The following is a 21,666-nucleotide window of genomic DNA, read 5'->3' as shown; positions in this document are numbered from 1 at the left end:
ATTGTTTAGGCTATATCTTAAAGCTGAGTGTGGTTTTGTCCTGTCTGAATGTATGCTGCATCTGGCTGTGTGGTCTAGTAGCTTCAGTTGTTTCAGTGATGCGCAATGGCTGCGTGCGTGCGTGCGTACAAAAGAGATGGCACACTGTGTGTGTGTGTGTGTGAGTGAACGAGGGAGCGGGGGGGGGGGGGGTAATAACCGACTCTTCCAACAAAAATCCCGCACCCCCTCTCAAAAATTAGTTCCGACGTCCATGTACATGGGTTACTTTTTTTTTTTTTAAGTAACATCACAACAATCGATTCATGTCCATTCAGATCTGAGTCAGTCAGGATGAGATAAATCAGGGTAAAAATGGAATCTTTACAAATCCTAAAGGACCTGACTCAAGAAACTGATCTGCAGCATACATTTTCTTTTTCCTTTTATTTTAGGTGGCATGTCCTGTACAGTGCTCAGCAACCTGCAGGCCCAGTAAGAGGGTCTGTGGTCTCGGTGGGAGCATCTCCTGTCTCCAGTGCTCTTTGTACGTTCTGCCAGAAGACCCCTGTGTGCTGTCCGGCCTGAGACCAGTTAAGGTAGGTGCGTTTCTTTACCAGCTTCCTCATCCGGTGGTAGGGAGACAGCTTCCGGGCCGGGATCTCCTCCAGGAACAGCAGGATCAACACGTCCTTCTGCTCGTCAAACAGACGGAAGCTACAATAACAAACGCAGACCAGGACAAGACCAGACAGACCAGGTTGGACCAGAACAGAATAAAAAGCTATCAGCCCTCTGGACTTATTCACTGAGCTCTGTTATAATCTGTGTGAGTGGTGCCCCCACCTGGCCATCTGGATCTCTCTGGAGCACCACTCGCTCTTCAGGTAGTGCTGGCTGATCACACAGATGGTCTTCCTGCTGCTGTAGATGGCGTCTGTAATGTTCTCTATGATTGGCTTACCTGTGGGGACAACAGGATCAGGGCTCACTGGGTTCTGACTTAATACCACCAACTCATAGACCTGAAGCTTACTTCATTACAGTAGCTACAGCAGATGAAATCTGACAACATAAGTTCATTTCATCAGTACATTTTTACATTACCCCAAAGCTACACTGAAGCTGATCAACATGATACCCACAGTCAAGAATGCCTTCTTTCATTGGAAAAATCTGAGCAGTACGAAATGACACATTTCCCATCCAAAGTCTTTCACATCCTGTTCACCTGTCAGTGCAGCTTCTTATCCGTGACGGTCTGAATTCAATGCAAACATCAGTCTTGCAGATTATTATACTACCCTTCTCAGTCCTAGAAGAATCAAGTAATCTCAACATCTAAGATACTTAGAGATCTGCATTTACCAGCTTAGTTCTTATGACTTCCCTACTTCTGAAGGTTTTTGGTGCTGTGTGATTGTCATACAACAAGCAGATAAGAAGACTTCTGTTTACCTGGTTGGAAGTCTCTGTGGTGCAGACAGAGTCTCCAGCCCTGCTCACCCTCCAACACTGGCAGCATCTCTCTGTAAACCCAGTCCTCATCGTGAACGTTGTAGGAGATGAAGGCGTCATAGTGATGTGGAGCACCCTTCCTCTTCTTTTTTGTGTCATAGAGGAAGGCCTGGAAAAGGTGGAAGGCGTAGACTATCTGCCACCGCAGAAAGTGGTAGGTGAACGATGAGAGCAGAATTAGAAGCACCAGACAAGTGCTGATAATGAAATAGAGGAAGCTGTAGTCTATCCAACAGGACTGGATGTCAAAGTCCAGCAACTTGCTTCCTTGTTCAGCCAGAGGAAAAGAGCACATGTACTGGGGTGCATTAACAACCTGAGTTTGTTTGTTGCTCTTCACCCATTGGATGAATCCAACATTAGAGCAGTCACAGGTGAATGGGTTACTATCCAGATCCAGATATGTCAGCGAAGGGAGGAACTGGAAGACCATCTCATTGATAACTGTCAACTTGTTACTAGTTAAGCATAAATGTCTTAGTGCAGTAGGTTGGCCTGGGCTAGAAATTCCAAAGATTGGAGCTTACCTTGAGAAAGCTCAAGAACCTCCAGGTTTGGGATTGGCAGAAACAATTCTGGGGTTAAATCCGACAAATCAGTCTCCCTGATTGTTAGATTCTTGAGCTGGTGGTTGTACTGAAATGTGTTTGGATCTGGCGCAGCAGTGTAGACATTTACAGCTGTGAAGACCTCTAAATGTTTCATAGCCTGGAACATGTCCATAGGTACGTTCAAGGGGAAGCCAGAGTGATAGCCCTCACATATCAATATAAAAACCTTTAAATTGTTCAAATTATAAAACAGTTTTTGATCACTTTGAAGAGGACTTTTGAAACTGATTTCTGTACTGAAGTAGACTGTGAGGTTTTCCAACTGATGCACCTCACTGAATCTGTCTTCATACTCCAATGGAAGAGATACAGTAAGACTTCTCAAGTTCCTCATTCCGTCAAAAGCCCTAGACTTCACTCTTTCGACGCTCTTGGACACCACATCTAAATATTTTACAGACTCTAAACCTTGAAAAACCCCTCTTTCAAAAACAGATATAGAGTTTTTGCTCAAATCCAGGAACTCAAGTCTCTGTAGACCTGTATTGAAGGCATCTCCTAATGCCCAGAGCAGGTTGTCATTCAGATCTAAAACTTTTAGCTCAATAAGATTTTCAAAGGTACATCCAGCCAGTGTGGAAAGGCGGTTCATGCTGAGATCGAGATATGTGAGGTGTGTCGTGTTCACAAAATCCTCACAGTCCAATGTGGTGATATAATTACCATGGAGATAAAGGGTCATTAGAGAGGAGAGGCTCCTGATGTCATTGGGCACTTTGGTGAGTAGGTTTCCGTTCAGATTCAGGGACCTCAGTTGTTGCATTGATTGTATTGAGCTGTTAGACAGTTCAGCCATGTTCATACATGACAAGTCAAGGTCACTGAGCTGAGAACAAGTCATAAGTTTCTCACCAATATTAGCAACATGATTGTAGTGCAGCTCCAGCCTTTTCAGTGTGGGTATTTTGCAGACTGTAGCTAACAGACCCTTTTTGAGCAATCTATCCACATAACTTATTCTAAGATGCATGAGAGAGTCAAGACTCTCCAAGACATTTTGAAAGTCTTCCAAAGGCATTACAGGACTTTCAGAAATCAGCTGTGTGATGTTCCTCAGTAAACTCTTGTCAGGTATGTCCCATTTCAATCCAGTGTCTTGGCCAGAACTGGAAATATCTATCATCTCAAGGTAGGGAAAGATTGGTGTTTGGATGCTGAAGGTTTCCATCTTATAATTGAAAGAAATATCTAACACCTTAAGGCCTGAGGGCACATTTAGCTGCAGATCTTTGGACTGAAAAGAGTAAAATTGATTGTAACTGATGTTCAACATCTGAAGGTGAGGTAGCTGTAGGATGGGCTGAATGTCAACCACTTGTTGCAGCTTGTTACTGTCCAATATCACAGTACGTAAATTGATCATGAAGCTAAAGGCTGAGGGATGAATAAACTGAATTTTGTTGGATGCGAGGCTCAGCATGCTGAGGTTGGACAACCCCTGAAAAAGATTTCCTGTCAGTTTCGTGAGTTTATTTGAGGCAATACTCAGTTTTGTCAAACTCACCAAATGGATGAAAGATCCATCGTCCACGTGAGCAATGCAATTACAACTCAGGTCCAAATGTTTCAGCTTTGACAGGATGCCAAAATCTTGTTTGTTTATCTGCTCAATACAATTAAAGTGAAGATCTACTGAGCTCACATTTCTGGGGATATCATCGGGGACAGATTTGAGTTTATGTTGTAAACAGTCCAAAACTACATCAGCTAAGGGATCTTGAGAATACTGGATGTTACAGCCTTTCAGAAAATAAGATACATAAGAGTTAAGATTAAGCAGGACAGATAGAACTAAGACAAGATTCGTCTTTGTTAAATTCAACGACAGACTTCCCATTGTTGGCGTCCTCAGGGTCATCATAGGAATATTTGTTGAGTCACAATGAAGTGTTTCTGTTACTATTAATGTTGGTCAAAGCAGCAGATCTGTAGAGTATAAACATATATACGAAAAACATATTTTACTTTTTTTAAATTTTTTTTTTTTAAATCCATAGCACTAAAATATACATAAAGTGGGGGCCAAAGAGGTCAGCCTAGGTTTAGGTTATCTTAGCTTTGAAAACAGCTAACCTTCCCCAAAATACTTACAGACAGGCTTACTAACAGTTATTTTTATTACTGATTAATTTTGAGTTATTAGGTTATATAGTGGCAATAATAAATATGACAATGATAATGAAAACAAACATATATGTATAGCACCTTTCATTCATGAAATGATCTGCACCCATAGCTCCTCATTATCATTATCAAAACATGTGTAAAGCATTACTGTAAAACTAGGTGGGAGTAACAACATATAGGATAATTGTTGAATATATAAATACAATTCTGCTATCTAGTAAAACTTCAGGGGCTGTGTTTACTTCTGCCGTGGCTACTTAACCATCTAGCTTATCTATTCATCAGTATTTAGAGACTTGACACGTGGAGTGGACTTTTGCTACTCAACTTCTTTTGCACAAATACGTGCAAATATTATAAACAACTGGGAATAAGAAAACTAACTATATATCAGCATCTCAGCAGTTCTCCTCTCTACCTTCAATTTTCACTTCATAAGTTTTAGCAATACCAAAGGTTAATAAATTGCTGGTAATACTCACAGTTCATCTTCAGAGTCGGTGCTGAACACATCTCCTCCTCTCAGAGCAGTTAGTGAATTGAGGTGAAGAGTAACCGTCACATCTGATGTCAGCCATTTCACTTCCCTTACATTTCAGTTGTTTCCTTAGTCTTAAAGCCAGCCTCTGTCACTGGATATGTTATTGTCTGAGATGTTAGAGCAGACAGACTCAGAACTGCTGACAGATTTCTTCTTCAGTGCTTGTGGTGGATCAGTGGCCTTCAGTACATGACAGAACAAGAATGAGGTGCTTCTTCTAGTCTAATTTCAATACTAACAGGAAGGAAATAAATCAGGGTTGAACTGATCTGAGAGTAACGGAACTGCTGTACACATTTAGATATTTTAGAAAACGTGTTAAAGACTGTGCATCTGTGTCAGTGCATCTGGACAAACCTTGCAGTGGATACGCTACAATGACGTTTCAACTTGAAATCGAGATGATCCTATTAATATTCAATCTTTTTTAAGCCCTGAAGAGACTTACTGTGATCTGGGAACATTGCTTTACAAAGCAAAGAATGTTATAGGCAAGTTTCTTTTTGTGGGGTTTTTTTTGGTCTTTTTCTGTCTGTCTGTAGTTGTTTCAGTTAATTGTATCAGGACCATCCACCATCGTCACACAGATTTCAAACCCCAAACACTTTAAATGTTGGAAGGGATACTTTCCACCATTCATACCATTACTGATGAGTACATTTGAAAAAAGGAAAGGCTTTAGGACAAGGAAACATTTAAATGTTTATAGTCTTTTATTCATTAATAACAGAGACCTTTGATATAATTACTACTGCGCAAATAAAGAGTCCAGTATTACACATTGGAAAAGAAGTTACAAGCCAGGTTACGTAGAATAAAACAAACAAAACAAAGTAAAACAATACATGGGTTACTTTTACTCTCCAGCATTCTGTTTGTGTGGATAAAATTCATATAAACACAACAGTGTACCGTGGATGCTGAGACCATGTCATATTAAAGAAAGCCCCAAACAGCAGGATTCTCAATGAAGTTCTTTTAAGTGGAAACCTGGAGGTTTATTCTGAAGGGACGATAGAGATAATGATATCTCCAGGAAGTAACATCACAACAATCATTTCATGTCCATTCAGATCTGAGTCAGTCAGGACGAGATAAATCAGGGTAAAAATGGAATCTTTACAAATCCTTAAGGACCTGACTCAGAGAAACTGATCTGCAGCATACATTTTCTTTTTCCTTTTATTTTAGGTGGCATGTCCTGTACAGTGCTCAGCAACCTGCAGGTCCAGTGAGAGGGTCTGTGGTCTCGGTGGGAGCATCTTCTGTCTCCAGCGCTCTTTGTACGTTCTGCCAGAAGACCCCTGTGTGCTGTCCGGCCTGAGGCCAGCTAAGGTAGGTGCGTTTCTTTACCAGCTTCCTCATGCGGTGGTAGGGAGACAGCTTCCGGGCCGGGATCTCCTCCAGGAACAGCAGGATCAACACGTCCTTCTGCTCGTCAAACAGACGGAAGCTACAATAACAAACGTAGACCAGGACAGACCGGGAGAAGACAGGACAGACCAGGTTGGACCAGAACAGAATAAAAGTTTTGTGTGGGTCATGAAAACCTGCATAAATTTAATTTGGACTTTCTATCAGCTCTCTGAACTTATTCATTGAGCTCTGTTATAATCTGTTTGAGTGGTGCCCCCACCTGGCCATCTGGATCTCTCTGGAGCACCACTCGCTCTTCAGGTAGTGCTGGCTGATCACACAGATGGTCTTCCTGCTGCTGTAGATGGCATCTGTAATGTTCTCTATGATGGGCTTACCTGTGGGGACAACAGGATCAGGGCTCACTGGGTTCTGACTTAGTAGCACCAACTCATAGACCTGATGCTTACTTCATTACAGTAGCTACAACAGATGAAATCTTAAAGTTTGTACTTTTTTACATGACCCCAAAGCTACACTGAAGCTGATCAACATGATACCCACAGTTACAAATAAATTCCCTGCATGTGTCCAAAACCATCAACTGATATCATGGATTTTACTTAAAAGCATAACATTAGCAGAAAAAACATGTGTTTCTGCTCTCAGTGTTAGAACGCCTTCCTTCATTGGAAAAATCAGAGCAGAACGAAGTGACACATTTCTCATCCACAGTCTTTCGCATCCTGTCCATCCATGATGATCTGTATTCAATGCAAACATCAGTCTTGCCAGTCTGATCCTCAGATTATTATACTACCCTTCTCCATACTAGAAGAATCAAGTAATCTCAACATCTAAGATACTTAAAGATCTGCACTTACTAACTTAGTTCGTATGAATTCCCTACTTCTGAAAGATTTTGGTGCTGTGTGATTGTCAGACAACAAGCAGATAAGGAGACTTGAGTTTACCTGGTTGGAAGTCTCTGTGGTGCAGACAGAGTCTCCAGCCCTGCTCACCCTCCAACACTGGCAGCATCTCTCTGTAAACCCAGTCCTCATCGTGAACGTTGTAGGAGATGAAGGCGTCATAGTGATGTGGAGCACCCTTCCTCTTCTTTTTTGTGTCATAGAGGAAGGCCTGGAAAAGGTGGAAAGCGTAGAATATCTGCCACCGCAGAAAGTGGTAGATGAAGGATGAGAGCAGAGTTAGAAGCACCAGACAAGTGCTGATGATGAAATAGAGGAAGCTGTAGTCTATCCAACAGGATTGGATGTCAAAGTCCAGCAACTTGCTTCCTTGTTCAGCCAGAGGAAAAGAGCACATGTACTGGTAGGCATTAACAACCTGAGTTTGTTTGTTGCTCTTCACCCATTGGATGAATCCAACATTAGAGCAGTCACAGAAGAATGGGTTACTATCCAGATCCAGATATGTCAGCGAAGGGAGGAACTGGAACATCGTCTCATTGATAACTGTCAAATTGTTACTGATCAGGCTCAAATGTCTTAGTGCAGTCAGGTTGGCTTGGGCCAGAAAATCCAAAGATTGGAGCTTAGCTTGAGAAAGCTCAAGAACCTCCAGGTTTGGGATTGGCAGAAACAATTCTGGGGTTAAATCCGACAAATCAGTCTCCCTAATTGTTAGATTCTTGAGCTGGTGGTTGTACTGAAATGTGTTTGGATCTGGCGCAGCAGTGTAGACATTTACAGCTGTGAATACCTCTAAATGTTTCATGGCCTGGAACATGTCAATAGGTACATCCAAGGGGAAGCCAGAGTGATAGCCCTCACATATCACTGTGAAAACTTTTAAATTGTTTAAATTATAAAACAGTTTTTGATCACTTTGAAGAGGACTTTTGAAACTGATTTCTGTACTGAAGTAGACTGTAAGGTTTTCCAACTGATTCACCTCACTGAATCTGTCTTCATACTCATATGGAAGAGATACAGTAAGACTTCTCAAGTTTGTCATTCCTTCAAAAGTCTTGCTTTTTACCCTCTTGATGTTCTTTGACACAATATCTAAATATTTTACAGACTCTAAACCTTGAAAAACCCCTCTTTCAAAAACAGATATAGAGTTTTGGCTCAAATCCAGGAACTCAAGTCTCTGTGGACCTGCACTGAAGGCATCTCCGAATGTCCAGAGCAGGTTGTCGCTCAAATCTAAAACTTTCAGATCATTAAGATTTTCAAAGGTACACCAGTCCAGTGTGTAAAGGCGGTTCTTGCCTAGATCGAGATATGTGAGGTGTGTCGTGTTCACAAAATCCTCACAGTCCAATGTGGTGATTTGATTACCATGGAGATAAAGGGTCCTTAGGGAGGAGAGGCTCCTTATGTCATTGGGCACTTTGGTGAGTATGTTTCCGATCAGATTCAGGGACCTCAGTTGTTGCATCGATTGTATTGAACCGTTAGAAAGTTCAGCCATGTGCATACATGCCAAGTCAAGGTCACTGAGCTGAGAACAAGTCATAAGTTTCTCACCAATATTAGCAACATGCTTGTAGTACAGCTCCAGCCTTTTAAGTGTGGGTATTTTGCAGACTGTAGCTAACAGACCCTTTTTGAGTAATTTATCCGCATAATTTAGTCTAAGATGCATGAGAGAGTCAAGACTCTGCAGGACATTTTGAAAGTCTTCCAAAGGCATTACAGGATTTTCAGAAATCAGCTGTGTGATGTTCCTAAGTAAACTCTTGTCAGGTATGTCCCATTTCAGTCCAGTGTCTTGACCAGAACTTGAAATGTCTATCATCTCAAGGTAGGGAAAGATTGGTGTTGTGATGCTGAAGGTTTCCATCTTATAATTGTAAGAAATATCTAACACCTTAAGGCCTGAGGGCACGTTTAGCTGCAGATCTTTGGACTGAAAAGAGAAAAAGTAATTGGACTTGATGTTCAACCTTTGAAGATGAGGTAGCTGTAGGATGGGCTGAACGTCAGCCACTTGTTGGAGCTTGTTACTGTCCAATATCACAGTACGTAAATTGGGCATGAAGCTAAAGGCTGAGGGATGAATGAACTGAATTTGGTTGGCTCTGAGGCTAAGCATGGTGAGGTTGGACAATCCCTGAAAAAGATTTCCTGTTAGTTTCGTGAGTTTATTTGAGTCCATGTTAAGTGTTGTCAAAGTCATCAAATGGATGAAAGATCCATCGTCTACGTGAGAAATGCAATTAAAACTCAGGTCCAAATATTTCAGCTTTGACAGGATGCCAAAATCTTGTTTGTTGATCTGTTCAATAAAATTAGAGGCAAGATTTACTGAGCTCACATTTCTGGGGATGTAATCAGGGACAGATTTGAGTTTATGTCGTAAACAGTCCAAAACTACATCAGCTAAGGGATCTTGAGAATACTGGATGTTGCAGCCTTTCAGAAAATAAGCTACATAAGAGTTAAGATTAAGCAGGACAGAAAGAACTAGGACAAGATTCGTCTTTGTTAAATTCAACGACAGACTTCCCATTGTTGGCGTCCTCAGGGTCATCATATGAATATTTGTTGAGTCACAGTGAAGTGTTTCTGTTACTATTAATGATGGTCAAAGCAGCAGATCTGTAGAGTATAAACATATATATGAAAAAATGAATAGTTTAATAGTTTTTTTTAGTTTTCTTTAAAAAAAATCCATAGCACTAAAATATACATAAAGTGGGGGCCAAAGAGGTCAGCCTAGGTTTAGGTTATCTTTGCTTTGAAAACAGCTAAGCTGCCCCAAAATACTTACAGATAGTACTTACTTACTAACAGTCAGTTTCAATACTGATTAATTTTGAGTTTTTAGGTTATAAAGTGGTATTAATTAACGTGATAATGATAATGAAAACAAACATATACTGTATGTATAGCACCTTTCATTCAGGAAATGATCTGCGCCCATTGCTCCTCATTATCATTATCAAAACATGTGTAGAGCATTACTGTCTACTTTTACTTTTACTATCTAGTAAAACTTAAGGGGCTATGTTTACTTCTGCCGTGGTTACTTAACCGTCTAGCCTGTCTATTCATCAGTATGTAGAGACTTGACACCTGGAGTGGACTTTTGCTATACTCAACTTCTTTTGCACAAATGTTTGCAAATATTATAAACAACTGGGAACAAGAAAAAGGATCAGCATGTCAGCAGTTCCCCTCTCTAGCTTCAATTTTAACTTCATAAGGTTTAGCAATGCCAACGGTTAATAAATTGCTGGTAATACTCACAGTTCATCTTCAAAGTCAGTGCTGAACCCATCTCCTCCTCTCAGAGCAGTTAGTGAATTGAGTTGAAGAGTAACCGTCACATCTGATGTCAGCCATTTCACTTCCTTTACATTTCAGTTGTTTCCATAGTCTTAAAGCCAGCCACTCTCACTGGATATGATAAGTCATTGTCTGAGATGTTAGAGCAGACAGACTCAGAACTGCTGACAGATTTCTTCTTCAGTGCTTGTGGTGGATCAGTGGCCTTCAGTACATGACAGAACAAGAATATGGTGCTTCTAGTCTAATTTCAATACTAACAGGAAGGAAATAAATAAGGGTTGAACTGATCTGAGAGTAACAGAACTGCTGTTCACACTTAAATATTTTAGAAAACGTGTTAAAGACTGTGCATCTGTGTCAGTGCATCTGGACAAACCTTGCAGTGGATACTCTAAAGACGTTTCATCTTAAAATCGAGATGATTCCTATTAATATTCAATCTTTTTTAAGCCCCAAAGAGACTTACTGTGATCTGAGAACATTGCTTTACAAACCAAATAATGGTATAGCCAAGTTCTTTTTTGATTTTTTTTTGTGTGTGGTCTTTTTCTGTCTGTCTGTAGTTGTTTCAGTTGTGTCAGGACCATCCACCATCTGTCACACAGATTTCAAACCCCAAACACTTTCAAGTGTCTCCTCCATGTCTCTGTCCATCACTCTAATTCAGGGGTGATCAATCAAAATTCACTTAGGTCCAAATGGTGAAAATTTCCTCAAGTGAATGTCCGTAACATATGGTGGCCCCTAAGGGTCATATTGGGAAAAAAATGTTGGGTGAACAGGAGAAAAGAAAAACCTTTGCAAGATTTGGCAGAAATGTTTTCTTTTAGGGCAATTTACTTCTGAATCTGTTTGGCCCACGGAAACCGTAAACAAAACAAACACAACAAAGACATTCGTAGAGTTTTATTTTGAGATTGGTGTCAAATATAAAGACATTAAATCGGTTTCACACAAGTCACAAAAGTATACAGTTTCGTAATAGAGGTATTGGATTGGAACCTCTGCAGTATTCATGACTTGCCATGGGCTTCAAATAAGGTGGTTGACTTATATAACGCTTTTCTAGTCACTGAGACCACTCAAAGCGCTTTACACTTTTTTTTTGTCACATTCACACTTTCACACTCATATTCATAAGGCACTGCTCACAGAGAGGCTTTTTTGGAACTAATCATTCACACACATACAAACAAACAGGGCAAGTGTGGGTTCAGTGTCTTGCCCAAGGACACTTCGACATGCAGACTGGGGGAGCCAGGAATCGAACCACCGACCGTGCGGTGTAGTGGATGAACTGTTCTACCTCCTGAGCCATTGTTATGAGACAAGATGGTCTCTTCTTAATCTATTCAATTATGACACACACATAAACACACACAACCTTTTGTATTTGAATGTATTGAGAGGGACAATTCGACATTGGAAGGGATACTGTCCACCATTCATACCATTACTGAGGAGTACATTTAAAAAAAGGAAAGGCTTTAGGATAAGAAAACAGTTAAATGTTTATAGTCCTGTGTTCATTAATAACAGAGACATTTGATATAATAACTACAGCGCAAATAAAGAGTCCAGTATTACACATTGGAAAAGAAGCTTACATGCCAAGTTAAAAACAAACAAAACAAAGTAAAACAATACATGGGTTACTTTTACTCTCCAGCAATCTGTTTGTGTGGATAAAATTCATATAAACACAACAGTGTACCGTGGATGCTGAGACCATGTCATATTAAAGAAACCCCCCAAACAGCAGGATTCTCAATGAAGTTCTTTTAAGTGGAAATCTGGAGGTTTATTCTGAAGGGACATAGAGATAATGATATCTCCAGGAAGTAACATCACAATATCAACAAGCGATTCATGTCCATCCAGATCTGAGTCAGTCAGGATGAGATAAATCAGTTGGTAATGGGTAAAAATAGAATATTTACAAATCCTTAAGGACCTGACTCAGACAAACTGATCTGCGGCATAAATGTTCTTTTTCGTTTTATTTTAGGTGACATGTCCTGTACACTGCTCAGCAACCTGCAGGTCCAGTAAGAGGGTCTGTGGTCTCAGTGGGAGCATCTCCTGTCTCCAGCGCTCTTTGTACTTTCTGCCAGAAGACCCCTGTGTGCTGTCCGGCCTGAGGCCAGCTAAGGTAGGTGCGTTTCTTTACCAGCTTCCTCATGCGGTGGTAGGGAGACAGCTTCCGGGCCGGGATCTCCTCCAGGAACAGCAGGATCAACACGTCCTTCTGCTCGTCAAACAGACGGAAGCTACAATAACAAACGAAGACCAGGACAAGACCGGACAGACCAGAATGAAAGTTGGGTATGGGTCATGATAACCTGCATAAGTTTCATTTGGACTTTCTATCAGCCCTCTGGACTTATTCATTGAGCTCTGTTATAATCTGTGTGAGTGGTGCCCCCACCTGGCCATCTGGATCTCTCTGGAGCACCACTCGCTCTTCATGTAGTGCTGGCTGATCACACAGATGGTCTTCCTGCTGCTGTAGATGGCGTCTGTAATGTTCTCTATGATGGGCTTACCTGTGGGGACAACAGGATCAGGGCTCACTGGGTTCTGACTTAATAGCACCAACTCATAGACCTGAAGCTTACTTCATTACAGTAGCTACAGCAGATGAAATCTGACAACATAAGTTCATTTCATCAGTACATTTTTACATTACCCCAAAGCTACACTGAAGCTGATCAACATGATACCCACAGTCAAGAATGCCTTCTTTCATTGGAAAAATCTGAGCAGTACGAAATGACACATTTCCCATCCAAAGTCTTTCACATCCTGTTCACCTGTCAGTGCAGCTTCTTATCCGTGATGGTCTGAATTCAATGCAAACATCAGTTTTGCAGATTATTATACTACCCTTCTCAGTCCTAGAAGAATCAAGTAATCTCAACATCTAAGATACTTAGAGATCTGCACTTACCAGCTTAGTTCTTATGACTTCCCTACTTCTGAAGGTTTTTGGTGCTGTGTGATTGTCATACAACAAGCAGATAAGGAGACTTGAGTTTACCTGGTTGGAAGTCTCTGTGGTGCAGACAGAGTCTCCAGCCCTGCTCACCCTCCAACACTGGCAGCATCTCTCTGTAAACCCAGTCCTCATCGTGAACGTTGTAGGAGATGAAGGCGTCATAGTGATGTGGAGCACCCTTCCTCTTCTTTTTTGTGTCATAGAGGAAGGCCTGGAAAAGGTGGAAGGCGTAGACTATCTGCCACCGCAGAAAGTGGTAGATGAACGATGAGAGCAGAGTCAGAAGCACCAGACAAGTGCTGGTGATGAAATAGAGGAAGCTGTAGTCTATCCAACAGGATTGGATGTCAAAGTCCAGCAACTTGCTTCCTTGTTCAGCCACAGGAAAAGAGCACATGTACTGGTAGGCATTAACAACCTGAGTCTGTTTGTTGCTCTTCACCCATTGGATGAATCCAACATTAGAGCAGTCACAGGTGAATGGGTTACTATCCAGATCCAGATAAGTCAGAGCAGGGAGGAACTGGAAGACCGTCTCATTGATAACTGTCAACTTGTTACTGATCAGGCTCAAATGTCTTAGTGCAGTGAGGTTGGCTTGGGCCAGAAAATCCAAAGATTTGATCTTACCTTGAGAAAGCTCAAGAACCTCCAGGTTTGGGATTGGCAGAAACAATTCTGGGGTTAAATCTGTCAAATCAGTTTCCTTGATTGTTAGATTCTTGAGCTGATGGTTGTACTGAAATGTGTTTGGATCTGGTGAAGCAGTGTAGACATTTACAGCTGTGAATACCTCCAAATGTTTCATGGCCTGGAACATGTCCATAGGTACGTTTAAGGGGAAGCCAGCGTGATAGGCCTCACATATCAATATAAAAACTTTTAAATTGTTCAAATTATAAAACAGTTTTTGATCACTTTGAAGAGGACTTTTGAAACTGATTTCTGTACTGAAGTAGACTGTGAGGTTTTCCAACTGATGCACCTCACTGAATCTGTCTTCATACTCATATGGAAGAGATACAGTAAGACTTCTCAAGTTTGTCATTCCTTCAAAAGCCCTGGATTTTACTCTTTCGACGCTCTTGGTCATCACATCTAAATATTTCACAGATTCTAAACCTTCGAAAACCCCTCTTTCAAAAACAGATATAGAGTTTTTGCTCAAATCCAGGAACTCAAGTCTCTGTAGACCTGCACTGAAGGCATCTCCGAATGTCCAGAGCAGGTTGTTGCTCAAATCTAAAAATTTTAGATCATTAAGATTTTCAAAGGTACACCCATCCAGTGTGGAAATGTGGTTTATGCTCAGATCGAGATATGTGAGGTGTGTTGCACTCATAAAATCCTCACAGTCCAATGTGACGATATAATTTTTTCCTAGATCAAGGATCCTGAGGGAGGAGAGGCTCCTGATGTCATTGGGCACTTTGGTCAATGAGTTAAATTGCAGATTCAGGGACCTCAGTTGTTGCATTGATTGTATTGAACCGTTTGACAGTTCAGCCATGTTCATGCATGACAAGTCAAGATCTTTGAGCTGAGAACAAGTCATAAGCTTGTCACCAATATTAGCAGCATAATTGTAGAACAGATCTAGCTTCCTAAGTGTGGGTATTTTGCAGACTGTGGCTAACAGACCTTTCTCAAGCCATTTCTCCACATGAATTAGTGTGAGATGCATGAGAGAGTCAAGATTCTCTAGGACATTTTGAAAGTCTTCCAAAGGCATTACAGGTGTTCCTGAATACAGTCGAGTGATGTTCCTCAGTAAACTCTTGTCAGGTATGTCCCATTTCAGTCCAGTGTCTTGGCCAGAACTTGAAATATCTATCATCTCAAGGTAGGGAAAGATTGGTGTTGTGATGCTGAAGGTTTCCATCTTATAATTGGAAGACATTTCTAACAACTTAATGCTTGAGGGCACGTTTAGCTGCAGATCTTTGGACTGAAAAGAGATGAAGTGATTGGAACTGATGTTTAGCTCCTGAAGATGAGGTAGCTGTAGGATGGGCTGAACGTCAGCCACTCGTTGGAGCTTGTTACTGTCCAATAATACAGTACGTAAATTGGGCATGAAGCTAAAGGCTGAGGGATGAATAAACTGAATTTTGTTGTCTCTCAGGCTAAGCATGGTGAGGTTGGACAATCCCTGAAAAAGATTTCCTGTCAGTTTCGTGAGTTTATTATACTCAATGCTAAGTGTTGTCAAAGTCATCAAATGGATGAAAGATCCATCGTCCACGTGAGCAATGCAATTAAGACTCAGGTCCAAATATTTCAGCTTTGACAGGATGCCAAAATCTTGTCTGTTGATCTGTTCAATACAATTAACGCAAAGATTTACTGAGCTTACATCTCTGGGGATGTCATCAGGGACAGATTTGAGTTCACGGTCTCGACAGTTCAAAATTACATCAGCCAAGGGATCCTGAGAATACTGGATGTTGCAGCCTTTCAAAAAATAAGCTTGCAATGGGTTAAGATCAAGCAGGAGAGACAGAAGTAAGATGAGATGCGTCAGCGGTAAGTTTGATGACATGGTTGGCGTCCTGAGGGTCTGTTCTTTGAATCACCAGACAAGTGCTGGTAATTAAATATAGGATGTGTTTCTGTACTAGTAATGTTGGTCAAAGCAGCAGATCTGTAGATGACACACATACTGTATAAAAGACAAAGATAACAAAATTACTTATCCCTTAAGGAATAGTTCCATGGCAATCCAGCCAATTCATAGCACTCTGATTGGTGTAAAATATAAATAAAGTGGGAGCCAGGAGGTTAGCCTATGTTATCTCATGGTTCAGGCACAGGCAGGCTTACTAACACTCATTTTCATTACTGATTGATTTTGAATTGTGACATAACATGGCTACTGTGTATTTTGTAAAATATATTTTAAATAATTATGATAATAGTAGTAGCATCATTGTATTCAAGAATTGTCATGCAGCGATTGCTTCTCATTAAGAATGCTTGCTTCTTATTATTTCTCATCAACTCCTGATAACATTTCCATATTTCGCACATTCTGTGACATAAACTGTAAACTGTCTTGTCTGTAACAACATCTACTGCACGTCTATCCGTCCTGGGTGAGGGATCCCTCCTCTGTTGCTCACCCTGAGGTTTCTCCGATTTTTCCCTGTTAAAAGGGTTTTCCATGGAGTTTTTCCTCAGTTGATGTGAGGGTCTAAGGACAGAGGATGTTGTTACGATGCCACGTAAAGCCCTTTGAGACAAACTGTTTGTAAAAACGGGCTATACAAATAAAATTGCCGTGCCTTGCCTTGCCTTGCCATATAAAATAACTCAAAAATGACATTCACGTATTAATGTAAAACAAGGTGGGATGATAATAAAATAACAAAATATTTGTAATGGTTAATGTATATAGAATAGTGGTACATGACAAAATCGTAGCTGCTATGTTACCCTATGTTGTGGCTTCTTAACCATCTACCAGCTCTATTCATCTATACGTAGAGACTTGCCACATCTTTACTGGATTTGCACTACTCATCTTCTTCTCCACAAATATTTTCAAGTATTCTAAACCGCTGGACACATGTAAAATAACTATACATCATCATATCAGCAGTTATATTTTAACTTCATATTTAGCTTCAACGATGCCGCAGGTTTATAAATTCCAAGTAATACTCACAGTTCATCTTCAGTACAAACTTGAATGCATCACCTCCACTGACTTCTCTTTTATTTCGCTGAAGAGTTATCATCACATCTGATGGAACTCAGTTCTCTTCCTCTACATTTACATTGTTTCCTCAAATCCAGCCTCTGTCACTGTACAGGAGAAGTCATTGTCTGAGATGTTACAGCAAACAGACTCTGAACTGCTGACAGATTTCTGCTTTGGTGATTGTTGTCGATGAGTGGTCTCTTTGGCACATGTCATAACAAAGAAGAAGGTGTTTCCAGTCTGATTTAAATACTAACAGTTAAATATCAATTTGTACTATTGAGAATTTGTGGTCTCTTTCCAGAATCCCTGCTCACCGACCACATTGTCATATGCTTGTTGTGGTTAAGAACTGCTTTGTAATGTTAATGTTAGAATGAAAATACAGCAAATTTCCACAACTCATACGTTGTTGTAGTAGAGAACAGATGCTGCTCTTGATGTAATTTATTCTTCTTTATCTCCATCTTAGCACGGCCACCAGTGGCAGGTGAAAATTACAACCTGCTGCCCTCTTTTCTTTCTCTTCATGTGTGTCGGTTGTTAAAGTGAGAGTTGATAATTAGCCCTCAGTCCTCCCACTGCTTCAATCTACCATCTCCCCTCTTCTTTATGTTTCTTCTTTTATGTCACTAAAGGGCTCTTTTTCACTGGAGTCTGAGTTTGGACTTGTAAATGAGGCTTCCTGTCATGGCCACCCACTGCCGGCTTCTGGGTAACGCAGTTCAAAGAGATGAGGCAGTGACAGGATCTAAAGCCTGCGGTAAAAAACAAAGGACAATGCTTGATTAAGTGTCTACAGTCCTCTTAAATCATATGAGTTGCCATAAAGTCTTATTAAATATGTATGTTATCATGACACTGTTTGTTGTTGTTATATCTTGTTACAATAGGCTAACTGTATAAAAATGTGAATTCCAACGCTAACCAGTAAACGTTGACCAAAGGTTGTTGTTGTTATTGTCACTACCATGATTAAATCAAAACTCCCATTGTTTAGTTAACATCACGTCATCATTAACCTGTTACCATAATGACATGAGAGTGGTAACGTCTCCTTTGTCACCTGAGCTGACATGTGTCTTTCCTCTTTCATGTTCAGACCTGAGCCGACACAGAGAGACTGACAGGAAGTCTGAGGAACCCCCTCATTTATTATGCACATATTCATGAGGTTAATATGCTAATGAGGAGCAGGCCGCCCACTCAGCAGGAGGTCACACACTCGATAAGATAACTGGCTTCCCACAGTCCTCCTGGGAGTCCATCTGCCGATTAAACACACACTTCAGAGCTGGCCGAGAGTACAAAATGTGTGTGTGTGAGAGAGAGGGAGAGGGAACAAGTGTATAAGTGTAGAAACGTATGTGTGAGTGTCTGCATATTCTAAAAGGCCATAGATAGTGCGGGACAGCAGGTGGCACCGTGTTTATCACGTTGATATGCTACAACAGCACACGTTTCACCTTGTTTAGCTGTTAGCAAAATGCTAATGGAAGCCAGTGGAAGCTTGATCAACATCTGTACAGCAGAACTGGGCAAAAAGCTTGTCTTCAAATGCACCTGATGATAACATTGTGTGTTTGTGCTGAACCATTAGAATTGATTGTGTGTATATTTTAATAGCAGTATGACATGACAACATACAAACTCTTAATGATCTGGTCCACCCAGACCAACACGATCAGAGAGCAGCTGGTGAAACATTTAGCAACTATAGAGCCTGATGTTTCCCTCAGGAGCTGGTGGAGACCACACACAGAGCTAAAAGAGAGGAGATATTAGATTATTTGATGGTGAAAGTGTCAGGTATACGGACATTAAGACCTGTGTTTGATGTTCCCCAGGTCCAACTGTATCTACACAGTCAGTCTAGTTCATTAAGAGTCAGTTTAAGCTCCCAGACTGTCTGTGGTTCCTCCTCCCAGTCAGTACCTTCCCCTCCTCCCTTCTACTCTGTTCATTAGTCCCATAACGAGATGAGTGGGTCACCTTCAGCTGCACTGCCCATTTACATACACTGCTCATACATATCACATACCAAACCCCAGAGGAGTCTCACCTGAGAATAAAGCACTTCTCCGCTCACAGGTTCACAAACGGCACAGGGACACAGTGATGAGGGTGAGGTTAAGGGATCAAATCCCAGAGGAGACAAGGACGCTGTTAATGCAGGCAGTTATTCTCCACGAGGCACACAGCATGTGAGTTTAAAGAGAGGCTGAATTCTCTAGGGATAAAACAGGAAGTGAAATCTGATTCTGTCTGAGGTTGTTAAACAAAACAAAAACTAGTTTGGATGCCAGATCCACCATCAAATCTGCATGTCCGTACACTATACATAATAATCACCAGCTTTTCATTCAGGTGGCCTGGGCTCACTTCCCATGGTGGTAGATGACCTTTATCAGTGACTGTGTGGCCTGTAGTTGAGCTGTGATGACACCTTACTTGTTATGTACTAATTGGGTCATTTATAACACATGTAAAGATGATCTGCTCTCACACTTACAGCTGCTCTGTGTGTTTAAAAAAAAAAAAAACAACAACGTCTGAATGAAAGAGACCTCAACTCACATTGATAATAGTGTGTTCATGAAGTTCTGGCTCCTGAGGATTTGGGTGGTGACAAATCTTCAGTTGGACCAGATTGTACAGGTGACAGTTTTCTGGTTTTACTGGCCCAGCTTTTACTGCCTCGAAAACAACTCCGTCTCATAACGCTCCGTTATTATCTCATAGCGTGGTGAATGTTCAAGTCACAACTTGACCACGAGAGCATTTTGGAGTTGTTGGATTGTGTATTTGATTAGTTTGATGAGGGAAAAAAAGAAATGCCATTAGCCTCCGTATAGTTCTGAGCAGCTTGCAGCTCTGCTCCGCTGTTCTTAAAATAGCTTGCACCGACAATTAAAGGTAACAAACCTACTGCTAAGACTATAGGGATTATGGCAATGGGCCATTTTGCCAAAATGTTGAACTAACCACACAGTTACCACTGCCAACAGAGTATCAATGGGAGGCAGAGGGAGGTTGACTGGTGCCAGTCACAACATGGCATCCCCCAGTCACCATTATACATCTCATCAAATGTGGCTGCTAGAAGATCTGTAGCATGTTACACTGTTATACCTCTGTGGAGTAGATAAAGAGGTTTGTGGAAATGTCTGAACTGTAGGTCTGAATTCTTATGTTAATGTGCATTTAGAAAGAAAACAGTGAAATTTTGCAAACGTCAAGGCCAAAATTGAAATTTAGTTCTTTTTACCAGCATAATCAAAAGCTATGGTCTATATAAACTATATAAAAGTTTGTTTGTAAAACTTATTGCAAAAGGGTGTAAAGACATCTGTAAAATACTAATTAACATAATCACAACTAAAAAGAGGACTTTCTGTGAATTTTGTTTCATAAAACTACTGATTGTAACCATTGTAGCCGAATTCAATGGTGCAAAATGTCAAATTTGAGTATAGTATATAAAGTATTTCAAAAAAAGTTTTTTTTCTCAAAGTTCAATCATACCAGAAGACAGTCCAGTCACTCTCCAAAAATCACCATTCCAAAATTATGGAATTCATTGCCCCCCTACTAAAAGGTCGGGAGAAAGTGGACTTTTATTTTGTTAAAGTAAGCAGCAGCACAAAAAGTGAAGCTGTTAAGGAAAGGCTCGGCCTGAACAGTGCCACTGGACTTTACAGAGATAGAGCTACTCAGGCCTCAGTGAAGCATCGTTGAACTCCCTCACCCTACTTGTTTGTTGTTAACTGCTCAGAAAAATAAGAGATATACCCGAATGTAAAACTCAAAGACGCTCAAGGGCTTTTCTCATGTCTGAGTTAGTTTTCAGAAAATACGTTTAGGTCTGAAGTGCATCTGTATGACTCTTCATCGTGCTCCCCGCGGCATCACCGCCACCTCACTTCAGATGCTGAGTGCCGCTTAATGACCAACAGAAAGGTCGTTGATGAAATCTGCAAGGAAGTTTCCACCAACTCTCTGATGGAGGAGAGGTTTTCACTGTGTTAGATACAGAGAGAGAGACTCTACACCTGCTGTTAAACAAATATAGGGTAAAATAGATAGAGAGCTCAAGCTGTAGCTAAACTTCATTCAAGGAGTCATTAACTTTGAAAAAACAAGGATTCACTGAGGAAACGGCAGAATGTAATAGCTCTCAGCAAAGTTAGTCAAAACTACATGTAACTTTGGTAACACTTTATAATAAGTACACACTATTAAGCATTAGTTCAAGAATATCAGAATTCAGCATTAAATACTGAATTCATCATTTATAACACATTAATACTCATTAGTATGTAGTTTATAAACATAGTTAAAAATGTTTTACTCATTATTGATAAGCACTAACTATTCATAAACTACATGCTAATGAGAGTATTCATGCGTTATAAATGAAGAATTCAGTATTTATTAATGCTTATCTAGTGCTTAAGTGCGTGTGTACTTATTATAAAGTGTTACTGTAACTTTTTAATGAATCATTAATAAAAGGTTCAATAATCATCAGTTCTGCAGGTTTGAATGTTAAAACCAGTTCATAAACA

At 40.6% G+C, this 21,666-nt stretch overlaps 2 protein-coding genes and 1 pseudogene across 3 annotated transcripts; all 3 read right to left on the bottom strand.

Annotated features, from left to right (window-relative positions):
• Positions 1–455: 455 nt before the first annotated feature.
• Positions 456–3,945, bottom strand: LOC146978273 (uncharacterized; annotated as a pseudogene). The gene is made up of 3 exons (XR_015037068.1): positions 1,438–3,945; positions 826–943; positions 456–696 (listed from the first exon to the last, which is right to left on the bottom strand). The product of XR_015037068.1 is annotated as an uncharacterized LOC146978273 (transcript).
• Positions 3,946–5,884: 1,939 nt separating this feature from the next.
• On the bottom strand, positions 5,885–9,615 carry LOC146978272 (uncharacterized). Its single transcript, XM_085790952.1, has 3 exons — positions 7,107–9,615; positions 6,413–6,530; positions 5,885–6,229 (listed from the first exon to the last, which is right to left on the bottom strand). The coding sequence occupies exons 1-3, from the start codon at positions 9,613–9,615 to the stop codon at positions 5,989–5,991; spliced, it is 2,868 nt and encodes a 955-aa protein (XP_085647078.1). The 3' UTR covers positions 5,885–5,988.
• Positions 9,616–12,021: 2,406 nt separating this feature from the next.
• Positions 12,022–15,937, bottom strand: LOC146978271 (uncharacterized). The gene is made up of 3 exons (XM_085790953.1): positions 13,438–15,937; positions 12,826–12,943; positions 12,022–12,667 (listed from the first exon to the last, which is right to left on the bottom strand). Exons 1-3 carry the CDS (start codon positions 15,935–15,937, stop codon positions 12,427–12,429), a joined length of 2,859 nt encoding a protein of 952 aa, XP_085647079.1. The 3' UTR covers positions 12,022–12,426.
• Between the last annotated feature and the right edge of the window lie 5,729 nt (positions 15,938–21,666).

This window comes from Trachurus japonicus, chromosome 11 (genome assembly GCF_045865225.1).
Source record: "Trachurus japonicus isolate A0001 chromosome 11, Traja_1.0".
Classification (NCBI taxonomy): domain Eukaryota; kingdom Metazoa; phylum Chordata; class Actinopteri; order Carangiformes; family Carangidae; genus Trachurus; species Trachurus japonicus.
Note: the sequence above shows the minus strand (reverse complement) of the source record. Positions and strands in the feature narration are given on the sequence as shown.

Excerpts from the sequence above, each read along its gene's own strand:
- LOC146978271 (XM_085790953.1), bottom strand. The coding sequence starts at position 15,937 with ATGTCATCAAACTTACCGCTGACGCATCTCATCTTACTTCTGTCTCTC. Across the intron at positions 12,944-13,437 it reads CCACAGAGACTTCCAACCAG|GTAAGCCCATCATAGAGAAC; the intron begins GTAAACTCAAGT and ends TTGTCCCCACAG. Across the intron at positions 12,668-12,825 it reads AGAGAGATCCAGATGGCCAG|CTTCCGTCTGTTTGACGAGC; the intron begins GTGGGGGCACCA and ends TTGTTATTGTAG.
- LOC146978272 (XM_085790952.1), bottom strand. The coding sequence starts at position 9,615 with ATGGGAAGTCTGTCGTTGAATTTAACAAAGACGAATCTTGTCCTAGTT. Across the intron at positions 6,531-7,106 it reads CCACAGAGACTTCCAACCAG|GTAAGCCCATCATAGAGAAC; the intron begins GTAAACTCAAGT and ends TTGTCCCCACAG. Across the intron at positions 6,230-6,412 it reads AGAGAGATCCAGATGGCCAG|CTTCCGTCTGTTTGACGAGC; the intron begins GTGGGGGCACCA and ends TTGTTATTGTAG.